The sequence below is a fragment of the Chelonoidis abingdonii genome, chromosome 8, assembly GCF_003597395.2.
Source record: "Chelonoidis abingdonii isolate Lonesome George chromosome 8, CheloAbing_2.0, whole genome shotgun sequence".
NCBI classification, from domain to species: domain Eukaryota; kingdom Metazoa; phylum Chordata; order Testudines; family Testudinidae; genus Chelonoidis; species Chelonoidis abingdonii.
This window is the reverse complement of record NC_133776.1, coordinates 19,796,054-19,808,533: the sequence shown is the minus strand read 5'-3', so window position 1 is coordinate 19,808,533 and position 12,480 is coordinate 19,796,054. Positions and strand designations below refer to the sequence as shown.

At 39.5% G+C, this 12,480-nt stretch overlaps 1 protein-coding gene across 1 annotated transcript in view; it reads right to left on the bottom strand.

Annotated features, from left to right (window-relative positions):
• SI (sucrase-isomaltase) overlaps positions 1-10,927 on the bottom strand; it is a 198,485-nt gene extending 187,558 nt beyond the window's left edge. Inside the window, 4 exon segments of the mRNA XM_075068972.1 lie at positions 1,331-1,451; positions 5,676-5,749; positions 8,132-8,249; positions 10,831-10,927. Coding sequence (XP_074925073.1) covers positions 1,331-1,451; positions 5,676-5,749; positions 8,132-8,249 — 313 coding nt within the window. The 5' untranslated portion in view covers positions 10,831-10,927.
• Between the last annotated feature and the right edge of the window lie 1,553 nt (positions 10,928-12,480).

Sequence of the window (12,480 nt, the reverse complement as noted above, 5' to 3'; positions counted from 1 at the left end):
ATTATAAACAAGAGCTACGCCTTGCAGTTACTATAGAATCCTTAAGGATTAATTCAGCGGTTGGCAACCTTTCAGAAGTGGTTTGACCCCTCCCCCCCAGCACCTCCTGCATGCTGCTGAACATATGGTAGGTTCATATATAGAAATATTTATTCAGACCTCAAAGGGGTGCAGGGAACTTTACAGCATAAATTCACTCTAATTTCAGGTTTTGCATGCCAGTAAGACATTTTAATGTTTTTAGAAAGACTCTCTTTATATAAGTCTATAATATAGAACTAAACTATTGTTGGATGTAAAGTAAATAAGGTTTGTAAAATGTTTAAGAAGCTTCATTTAAAATTAAAATGCAGAGCCCCACGGCCCGGTGGCCAGAACCTGGGCACTGTGAGTGCCCCTGAAAATCAGCTCATGTGTCACCTTTGGCTGCATGCCATAAATTGCCTATGCCTGGATTAATGCATTTGGTGTGCATCCTTTGAAAACTTACTATAAAAATCATTACATGTAGTATAAAGATCTACATGGTACGTTCATATATAGAAATGTTTATTCAGACCTCAAAGGGGTGCAGGGAACTTTACAGCACAAATGTGAAGAGATGGCCCCTCCTCCAGGGAGCTTTCTATTTAACTTTATCCATGATACAATAAGACTAGGGATAGCTCAGTGGTTTGAGTATTGCCCTACTAAACCCAGGGTTGTGAGCTCAATCCTTAAGAGGGCCATTTAAGGATTTGAAGTGAAAATCTGTCTGGGGATTGGACTAGATGACCTCCTGAGGTCCCTTCCAACCCTGATATTCTATGTATCAAAGTCAATAACTAATCCTGAAAAGAACAGGTGTACTTGTGGCACCACAGAGACTAACAAATTTATCTGAGCATAAGCTTTCATGGGCTATAGCTTATGCTCAAATAAATGTGTTAGTCTCTAAGGTGCCACAAGTACTCCTGTTCTTTTTGAGGATACAGACTAACACTGTAAACTACTCTGAAACTAATCATGGGTGAAAGTGAGAGTAACAAGTGAAGGGGATTGGGCAAGAAAGGACAAGGGTTTCCACCATGTCATGTAGTTACTCAGGGCTAAATTATGGCTTTGCCACAAACCCTGGGTATGGGGCTATGTGTTATTGCAGTGCTCCAGGAACAGGACACAATTTGCTTAATAGTTCCCCCTGCTCTGGATATATGGGAAGTATCCTTCACCAGCTTGATTCTGCCTTGGTGGGTATTTCTAACCTCCGCATGATGCAAGTAATTGACACAGACAAGCAGAATGGGCACCAAGGACATACTTTACTGCTTGAGCTCAGTTTGCTGCTTACCTGTATTTGTTTGCGTCACACCTCCTTCTACCTTATACCCATGACTCTTGGAGAAGAAGCACCATGGTATGCTTGTTTCATTTTGTGGACTCCAGCAACAGCCACGCAGCGTACATAAGCTCTGTTTCAAGGGCAAGAAGAACTTGATTATATTAATAGCACTGATTAGCACCAAATAACAATCTAGATGGGAAATCATGCATCATGTGTATTTCAAATACCAGCAAATTTTGTTATAACATTCACAAGCATTCCCCTTGGGGGAAATCAGTAGTTGTTTGACTGTATAAGAACATGATAGAAGCAAAGAATGGCTTTTCTAGATCTAAGGTAGAAATCAGTGATTTCATTCAGGAAAGGTAGGAAGTCTGACTTTTCAACCATTCTGAAAACCACATTGAAAAGGTGTCTTTTTTTAAGGTTCTGAAATGTTTGGATACTATTATTTTTTAATGATTTTTTGTATTTATTTCCAAATTTCAGCTAAGACCAGAAGTGGACATATTGAAATATTTCAAGAAAGCTTTTTTTAAAAAAGAAAATCAGATTTCTAATCCATTTAGGAAGATGCAATAGTTTCACTCATCATTCAAATAAGTATCAAAATATCTGCGCGTACTTCTGGACCAAAACTAAACTCCAAACCTTCTTGACCTTTCCCCACTGATAGTTTAATAAGTTTTTCACTGAAGTAATGTTTTCATTTGACTATAAATAAAACACAGTGGCATAAACATATACTCTACCTCTGTGTGCATGTTAGCTTGGATATTACAGCTTTTCTGTTAGAAATTAATTTCTTTACAGATTGTCTGCCAAGTGTTATACATTTGTAAGTAAAAGCAGTTTGGGGCAACTTCATATTGTTTCTGATGTCTACATATTTTCTCTCAGCACAGATATAACTGACCACTTGGGTCGGAGTGCACTAATGATACTGTAAACTAATCTCAGTGGAAATTAGTAGCAGAATTAGACAGCCCATCTACCCTAACAGATCCTAGAGCTGGTAAAAAAATGTTGACAAAATGAAATTTGAATTAAACAACATGGAAAGAATTTTATGAAAGTGGTTTTCTGTTTTCAAGCCAGATCTAACAAATTCCTTTAGAATACTTTTCAACTGTCACTGCAGAGCTCAGCAATGTTATGATAGCTAGACCTGACTCCATATAACAGAATTTATATCACCAAGTGCTCTATTGCTTTTGCTGGCTTCCCATTCATCTCTGAATCCAAATAGCTCTGTTGGATTTCAAACTCTCCCTGAGCTTGCTTCACTTAAGTACAGTTATTAACTAATGACTTGTCTATACTTACACCAGTGCAGCTGTGCCACTGGAGCGCTTAGTGAAGACACTACCTACACCAACTGGAGTGCTTCTGCTATCAACACAGGTACTTCACCTCCCTGAGAGTTGTACCTATGTCGACAGAAGAAACTCTCCCATCAACATAGCGCTATCTGCACAGGGATTTTGGTCAGTGTAACTACATTGCTCAAGGGTGTGGATTGAAATTTTTTTTAATCCACATCCCTTTTTTTCAGGCCACTTTCCTAATGAAACATTACAAAAAATGTCGATCGACACTATTGCTGATACTTCATTTTAGGGTACTATAGAAAAATAAATGAATTGTTCTGATTATTATTATTATTATTGTGATTACCACCACCACCACCACCAGTTTTAGGGATATAAAAGGATATTAGATCAAAAAATGTCTGTACCTTAGAGAAGCCTAAGGATCACATATACAACAATCATCCAAATCTTTGGCTCAGCATTGGTTCTCACCTTTCAAATCCTTTCTATTTAGTTTTCAAACAGAGCCTTCTAATCACAGTGGGGGAAAAATGCAATCCTAGACTTATCATGGGACTCACAGTAAACAAAGTGCTGCATGTGTGCATTCATTTCCTACTGAAGGATGAGTGCACCACTTAAACATGGGAATATTAGATCAAAAGGTACAATTAAAGATTCGAGTGACTTGCATGACTGCACCTATATTGTGCACTACTTCTTGAGCAAGATAGGAAAGCAATTTGTTCCCTGTGAAAGAACAGGAGAGCACAATATGTTTACCTGCGGGATATTATTGAACCATATAGCATAGTACAAGCTATCGAATGACAAGAGCATTAGCAACTGTGAAGTTTGGGACTCATCAGGGAACTCTCTCATGTTAGTGATATTTTGATTTTGAATGGCTGGAATTAACCATCACATACAAAAATAATCCCACTGGTTGAGGGGGAGAGAGAGGAAGGAAGATACAAATCACCAGCTTCTAACAGAAGAGAACATATAATTTAAAGAGGAATAAAAGTGAAATTCATGAGTTTAAGGGCAAAGATAGAAAAACTGAAACGACAATATTTCCATTGCATATGAAAAGTATCGAACAGTAGATTCCTAACCAGGAAGGTCTCTGTGATCATCTGAAAAAGAGAGAGAGATTGAGACTGAAAACTTGATATGGAGGCAAGATGCAGGCACACAAGATGCAGATCTAGTGCATCTTGAGAAGATTATTAACATCTAATTAACTATTATTATTCTCTGGGAACTGCACCTTGAAACGGTAGGAAGATTGATATGTTCCAGTGACTGAGCTAGGTGGGTGGGAGGGTAAGCTCCTGGTAGGACCAGCCAAGCCAGAGAGGGCAAAGGGTCGGTACTAGATGATAAGCAGTCAATTGATCCTCCAGGCTGGGGGTTCAGTGACAGGACAACAACATATTCTTGTAAAGAAGATGTTATAGAAACACAACAAGGTAATCATTCTGGCAAGCAGCATGATTAACAGGGAGGAGCCTTGTTCATGCTCTGAATGATATCTGATGACATAGGAAGGATTCAGATTCAGAAATCTCATATATTTCCCAGTGCTCCACAAGCTACATTTGCATTACTTTTTATAAATTTCATATGCCCCTTAGTGTATCTGTGTGATCCTACCCTGACTGAATGCACAGTTAGATCAACATTGTTAAAGAGATAGGCAGGAAGGGAAAAACAAAGGCCTAGATAAGGAACTTCCCCTCAAATCACATTAACCTGGTTTATAGCCCTGAAATATCATCCTGAACTCCTCAGTTTCAACCAGGTGACAGGGTTGTTTTGCTATGGGTGAGAAGGAGGAGATCAAAAGACCCTGATCTGTGAAAAGATCTGCCTTACAGAGGGGTGGGGGGAAGTTGTCAGCTACTACAAAAGCTTACTCAGATTGACTAAAGCTTACTCAGATTGACTGAGTGTCACGGTCTGCAGCAACCAGGCTGTAACTTGGCCCCCAAGAGAACAAGAGATACCAAGGCTAAATCAAGTCTAGTTGGGGGCTGGAGAGGAATGTCAAGAGTAGGTAACAGGTTTCAGAGTGGTATCCATGTTAGTCTGTATCAGCAAAAAGAACGAGGAGTCCTTGTGGCACCTTGGAGACTAACAAATTTATCTGAGCATAAGCTTTCATGGACTAAAACCCACTTCATCAGATGCATGCAATGGAAAATACAGTAGGAAGATATATATACACACACACACACACACACACACAGAGGGAACATGAAAAAATGGGTACTGCCATACCAACTCTAAAGAGACTCATCAATTAAGGTGGGCTTTAGCCCATGAAAGCTTATGCCCAAATAATTTGTTAGTCTCTAAAGAATAGGTAAGACAGTATGCATGTAGGTCTGTGTTATCTTAACACCCTTTGTCTGAGCTCTGGCAAAATAAATCATGCTTTGTTTTGGAGAAGCTGCATATCGCTACTGATTACAGGCTCCTGAAGGGGAACTCTTGCTAGTGCCAAGTCCACTGGGCTTTCGAGGTACCACAGTTAGCAAACAGGGGGTGTAAACTGGACACCCTGTTGGAGAGTGGTGTGATTGTGGGATCCCACCCCAAAGAGAAGTAGAGGCACAAGCCTGCCACTTGAAAGGGTTGTACTCAGGGAGATGAGGACTGGAAAAGGGTTTCAGGTAGGGCAGCCTATCCAGGGACTGTGCCATTATAAATGTTCATATCTGAATGTCAGATAATGAAGGAGGAAATGGTTTCAGCAGAGCAAGGTTGTATTATATATCATGGGTGAGATTTTCCAAAGCACCCAGCGTGGATCTACCTTTTCTTTCACTGACATCAGTAGCAAAACTCCCAGATTCCAATGGGAGCAGAGGTAAACCAGCACTGAGAGATTTTGAAAATCCCATCCTACAGCTCCCAGATCACAGACTTTAGTTTTTCTTGTGTACACAAGGTTGTTTTTGTAGTCAAATCTCAAGTTTCATTGTATATGGCCCATTTTCTAATTAACCTCTCATGTATGTGTTTCAGACCTTTGTTGCCCCTTGATCAGGAATGCAGTCAATTCTCTCTGAGAAGCTTACTGCTGGACAGTTCGGAGAAAAGTCTGTTAAAGAAATGAATGGATTATTATTAATAGTGCTGAATTTTAGAAATAGCTTAATTAGATTTTTAAATAATTTAAATCTAAAGGCCTGATTCCCCATTACCGTCAAACTTGTGCAGGCATGTACCTCCAAGCAAAATGGGTATAAAACACTGCCATTCTGATGTAATCATATTGGGACCTACTTCTCTCAGGTGTATATAATTACAAGAGGCGCAAGACAGCACAGAATTCTTCCTAGATATGCCTGACTTTTTTTAACGTTATGGCTGAAAATAAAGATGCAGAATGTGATAAAGTTTCAAAGAAGTCTTGTAACTCTCATCACACATCACTTCATTTAAAATTCACCCAGTATTAAAAATGGAGTGACTTTTGTTCCATATTCATGATATTGTTCTGCTGCTCTTATATGTGCTTCCTACCTTGTGTATGCCTCCTTCCACAGTATCCAGAGTTTGGGCATCCTCAGAGACATGAATATCCCAGAGATATTAAGATGTTCCATGTTATAATTAAATTTGTGGGGCTCTAGCAGAGGTGAAAGTAAGCAGATATGGTCCAGTACAGTGTCCCGACCAGACTGGCTTCCCCAGGCTGGTGATTTAAAGAGCCCAGGGCTCCCTGCAGCAGCTGAAGCCCAGGGCGCTTTAAATTGCCTCCTGAGTCCTGCTGCCGGAACCCTGGGTAGCTGCGGCAGGGCTCTGGGAGTGATTTAAAGGATCTATGGGGAGCCCTGGCCCTTTAAAGTGCCGGCTGAGCCCTGCCACCGCCACCTCAGGGTTCCGGCAGTGGGGCCCCAGGCTCCCCACAGTGGCCAGAGCTCCTGGCCCTTTAAATCACCCCTGAGCTCTGGGGGTGATTTAAAGGCCCTGGGGCTCCCAGCCACAGCTGGATCCCTGGAGCCTTTAAAATTTGATTTCAAGGCCCTGCCTCTTCCGGTTGAGGTCATGCCCCTGCTCAGGACTCCAGTGTACCAGTAAGTCCTTTAACTTACTTTCACCCCTGGGCTGTAGTCACTAGTGAACTTAAGGAGTCCAAGAGCCTCCACTGCCAGATAGTACTATAAGGGGTGTTGCACGTGCCCATTGGAAGTTGTGGTCTTTTTTCAGTTTAGTTAGTTAGTTAATTAGGTTCCAAATTGAGGCCTACAACAATTACTCCAGCTTGAGCCTTATATAGTGGGGTTTTGTTTGTTTCTTTTTTTAACGGCTAGGCCAGGTAGGTATGTTCAGGCCCAAAAGCTGATACAAATAAATGCAAGTACCTGCCTCCATGAGCAGCAATACCTGAGCAACAATACCTGAGCACATTCACTTTGTGTTAGCATTCATCACTTCCCGTTATACACACTACTATTTGTATGCACAAACTGTGGGCTTGATTACCCAATCTTCACATGCAAGTGAGGATGCACGCAGAATGTGACCATGTCAAAACAGAGGATCCTTGCACATTTGGCTCTGTATCCTAGCCTACCTTTAAACAAATTTTTTATCTAATTTATTGATTCATTAAAAGAAAACTCTTGTCTTTTCCAATATTTTCTTCCACATTTAACAGGATCTCACTGAAAAAATTAATCAGTTTGGATTTAGTTACAAATTAGGGTTTACAAGCCATTCTAAATGGTATAACTAATTAATTAAAAGTATAAAACATGGGGAGACTTACATCAAAGGACCAAACTATACTTAATCATCTGATAAAATATTAATGTATTTTATCAATGTAGTTATCGAATGGGTCAAAATATTTGAAGTATGTTTCATTCCTACACAGTACATATTCATGGAGTTATGGGCTGGAGCAGGAGCTCTTAAATTTTCTCTCTCTTTTGGAGAGCTATTGGTTGTTATTTGCAATATTGAAATTCCACTTTCCTCATTACAAAAGTAACTTGAAGAAATACACAGTGCAGGTGTTGGGAGGAGAGGAGGTGCATTTCCTTGTAACTGCTTTAAATTCTTAATCTTTCTAGTTTTTTTACTCATTATAAATATTAACGTTACCTGTAAAAAGGGAGCAACCACTGTGCTTTGTCAGCATCAGGCCTGCATTGCGCTAGACATTACACAATACACAGGAAGATGCAATCTGTATCGCAAAGAGTTTACAATCTACACACAAAAGCACTGATTTTGTGAAGGACACCATATAAACACACGGAGAGTTACATGCCCTCATGCTTGAATTTTGTCTATAAACCTGATCCATCCTCCTCTGGAAAGACTCCTATTGACTTCAGTGGGCATTGATTAGACTCGTTTTGTTTTGTTAATCAAATCTAATCCATTCCCTCCTTGAGCAATTCAAATTCAGGGACTATTCCTGGCTTGACCTTTGAGTTCTACAATAATCATGACGAATAACAACTGTTACCTTGGAGTCCAGATTGTCCTATTGCTAAAAGTGCAACCAGAACGCAGGCTACAATCACCACCAAACAGAATAGGACAATCAGGGAGATTTCTAATCCGCTGAACTTCTTCTTTCCCATCTAGCCACAGATAAACACAAAAACAGTTTCAGGAATGTGCTTTTAAGTAAATATCTAGCAAATAATTGCTTTAAGAATGTGTCCTTTGACCAAAGAAGTTAAAATACAACCACACCTCACAGACAAAGTAATATTCTGATGTTCAGATCAGTTAAATAGAGTAAATTACTAAAGCTGGTCAGGAAGTGTATTTAATTTTCTGTGACAAATTTCTAGGAAACCCCAAAAAATAATTTTATACAATTTTTTTCATGAAACTTTTCAGCTTTTCCTTGAACTTTCCAGGAACTTTTTTTTGGTTAAAGCTTTCAACAAACAAAACACCCCAAATTTTGGTTATCAGTTTAAAAGTTGTCAGGATGTATTTTACCAAAAAAATTGACAAAAAATGTTGAAGAGCTCTATTATATACTGCCTTGTATAGTGGAAATAACAACTATACTACAGATCAATGATGACATAAATTGTGGTGTAAGTTACAAAACAGTAAGTCAGGGGAAACTATTGTGAATTAAGCTGGTGTAATTACTTAAGTGGTGTAATTCTGAGAAGGCAGAAGTGACTACTGCATAAAATTCATGTATTTCCTTGTGTAATTCAGTTTCTATATCCAAATTTTGCTTTACTGCAGACAGTACACACTAGCAAAGCAAGGCATGCCTATTGACACAGATGTATGCAATATTCAAAATGATTATCTGTAGAATTTGTATTAATATTTTGGTATGCATATCTGATCTTTTAGCATGTGATTTCAAAGGGTGACTGTGCCAGTTGATCTGACAAGATCCCCAGAGCAAAGCCCATTTAGTAATGTTAGAAAAGTGCCATCGTTGACAAACGGTATGGGCAAGTCAATACTGCAAAATTATGATGTCCAGTCACCACAGCAGTTAAATTGCTTTTGCATGTCCACACTATGCTGCTTGTATTGGTGGCACGCATCCTCACCAGAAGCACTTGCACTGATTTAATGGTCAGTGTGGGGCATTTGTGGGATGGCTTCTGAAAAGCAGCAAGTCGATGTAGCATCTACACTGACACCGAGTCTACCTAACTACATTGACTTGAGCGCTAAGCCTCGTCAATGTAGTGAGTGAGTTACATCAGTGGAAGCTGCATTTTAGTTTAGACATTTACACAGTCCACTGCTCCATCTCATGTGAAGAACAACAAGGTACCATTAATGTTTAACTGTATGCCAGCAATAAAACTATTAAAACATCTCCAACCTTCAGATCAATATATCAGCAACAGTAACTGCATTTTTCATTTGCTTAAAAGCATTTTACCTGACAAAACTGGCTGAAATACAGGGAAATAACTTTCTTTTATTTAGTTAAAATAAGAACAAAATGCAGTTTTGCCACTGGAAATAGTATAGTCCTTCTCATCGCACTGATCTTTTAAAACACTTAGGTGTTCCAATAATCAGCAGTACTGGGGGAAAAGCTTTTTGACATCAGAACAGTTTAAACTTGATGCTTTTCCCCCTGCAGCCTCCATGTAACTTGCCCGGCCCTTCCCCCGCTCACTCAATACCCTCACGGTCATAGGAATGAAGAGGTAGTTTATTAACTCATTGAGAAAGACCAATCTCAAAACAGCAGCAGTCTTCAAGGGAAAGTGAAAGCTAGGATAAAATTCAATATACAATTTTCAGAATATAATCAAGCAAAGATACTTTTATAAACTGCACAATACATTCATATAAGGTTTCCTAGACATTTTCTGTACTATAACATTGTTGGCTTCCCAGGGAATATTGTATTTTCAGCCTGCAATTGTTTTACTATATTGAAAACCATATTGTTCAATGAAATAAAGAAATTATAATCCAACTGTTCCTGGCTGAAGTTCTGAGTTGACCCTTTCCACAAATATGTCGATCAGGAACATTGCAAGGCAACATTCAGCATTATGAAATCTACCGTAAGGTTAAAGGTTTTGTCAAACACAGAACGAAACAAGGTATTGGAGCTCTGCACTTCTCCGGGACTGAGAAGTTGAAATTGAGGATTTACAGTACAAATCCTATTGTGTGATATATACTCTTGAAACTTGAAAACCATGAATAAAAGCACATACCTCAAAACCCCTTTGTTTCACCGTCTGTGCATTGCTCTTGTTCCAGTCCTCTGGCAATGAAGGTTCAACTTGAAAACTCCAGCTTTATATTGAAGCCCTATCAGTTTATTGCATTATTTGTTAACTAGTCTATCAGTGGAAGGTACATACATACTCACAGGCAGACTGTAAAATCTCTTTGCACTGAAAATGGTTGCCATGGATATTACATATATATTGCGGCCAGAGAATGGCTAGTTAATTAATAATTATTTTCTCTGAGATATCACTCACGTCACTGTACACAAGTAGAAGAATAGCAACAACCTGATGACAACACCTATTTTCAGGTGACATGCCTGCAGTTTTTTGCTGCACCATTCAATTTATTTTCATCTAAACTTCATTTTTCTTATCTGTTATTTCTGCCTTCATTACATTATAAACCACTTAGGGTTCCATAAATGGAAAAAACTATTTAAACATCACACTGTAAAAGTGGGTAAAGTCATACCTTTTATCGGACCGACTTGGTGAGAGGGACAAGCTTTCCAGTTACTCAGAGCTCTTCCTCGTGTCTGGGGATGGTACTCAGACTCACAGCTACGTTCAAAGTCAAACAGATAGTTTAGCATAAGTAGTTAGCACATATTCTAAGGAACTGTTCAAGAGGAAGTGGCAGGTTAACACCCCGTTAGTCACAGGACAAAAAAAGGGGGGGAGGTTAATGGGTTACAGATTGTGTCTTTATTAAGACTACGATTTTCAGTGTCAAGCAAAATTTTGAATTTAAGTTCCCAGGCTCTGTTGTGCCTCTAACCTATTTACGCGAATCTATCTGTTTGATCTTGTATTTAGCCGCGTCACTCTGAGTACCTTTCCCCAGGCCAGAGGAAGAGCTTTGTGTAGCTCCAAAGCTTGTCTCTCACACCAACAGAAGCTGGTAAAAGATAAGACCTCACCTACCTTGTCTCTCTGATAGCCTGCGGCCAACATGGCTACAACGCTGCATACAATGCTGTAAAGCTAATAAGATTTTGACCATTAAAACTTTTTCAGGAATCATCTGTAAATTAATTATTGACATTACTATTAATATTATAGCAGTAAGAAGACACAATCTATATCCAAAGAGTGAGAAAAAGATGAAAGCTTACGGGGGGGGAAGCACTCAAATGTTTGTAGGGGACACAGCTTTACCTGTTTTTCTTACTGAGAAGACGCTAAGGTTTTTTGTTTTCTCCCCTCTACAGAAGTCTCACTTTGAAATCAAACGCCTGTTCTAGTCTGTTAAAACGTACTTTACAGTGCATACTGAATGCAGTCCACATTGCAAATTAAAATGTGTGATTTAATCAGTCTATTGAACACTCCCCCTCCTAGTGGCAACCACTGCAAAGTGAAGCATTCCCAGAGCCCAAATGGAACATCTCTCTTTTTCTCATCCCTTGGTTTTCACACCTCTACTGCTAGAACAGGGCCTCACCCTCCCTGACTGAACTAACCTCGTTATCTCTAGCTTGCTTGCTAGCATATATATACCTGCCCTTGGAAATTTCCACTACCTGCGTCTGACGAAGTGGGTATTCACCCACGAAAGCTCACGCTCCAAAACGTCTGTTAGTCTATAAGGTGCCACAGGATTCTCTGCTGCTTTCAAATCGTATACGTGCATTGTGGTGCTCCAGTAGTGATCCATCTCAATCTAAAAGTGTCAGCATCACACGGATTCACTGTTTTTGAAATGCAGCCTGTTTTAATCATTCAACTGTCTTGCCTTCTCTCTCTGTGTGTACTATTCTAACACACTTCTGTGTATTAGTTGTATAAGCTCAGTGAAGGTGGTTCTAATGTGCACCTCTCAACAACATCACAATATGGCATTTCAAGCAGTTTTGTTTGGGTTAGTAAAAATACAACTTTTTGCTCTGCTTTGGGACGAACGTTGGATTTTTGTTCTCTGTATCCGTTTGGATGAATAACTTAATTTTAGCTGAACGTGGGCTGATCCTGCAAGATTCTGAGAACTCTGACCCCAGTCCACCAAAGCACACAAGCATGTGCTTAACTTTAAGCATGTCAGTGGTCCCACTGCAGTCAATTTAAGCCCATGCTAAGTGCTTTCCTGACTTGGAATAGAGTGCTAATAACTTGCAGGATCAAT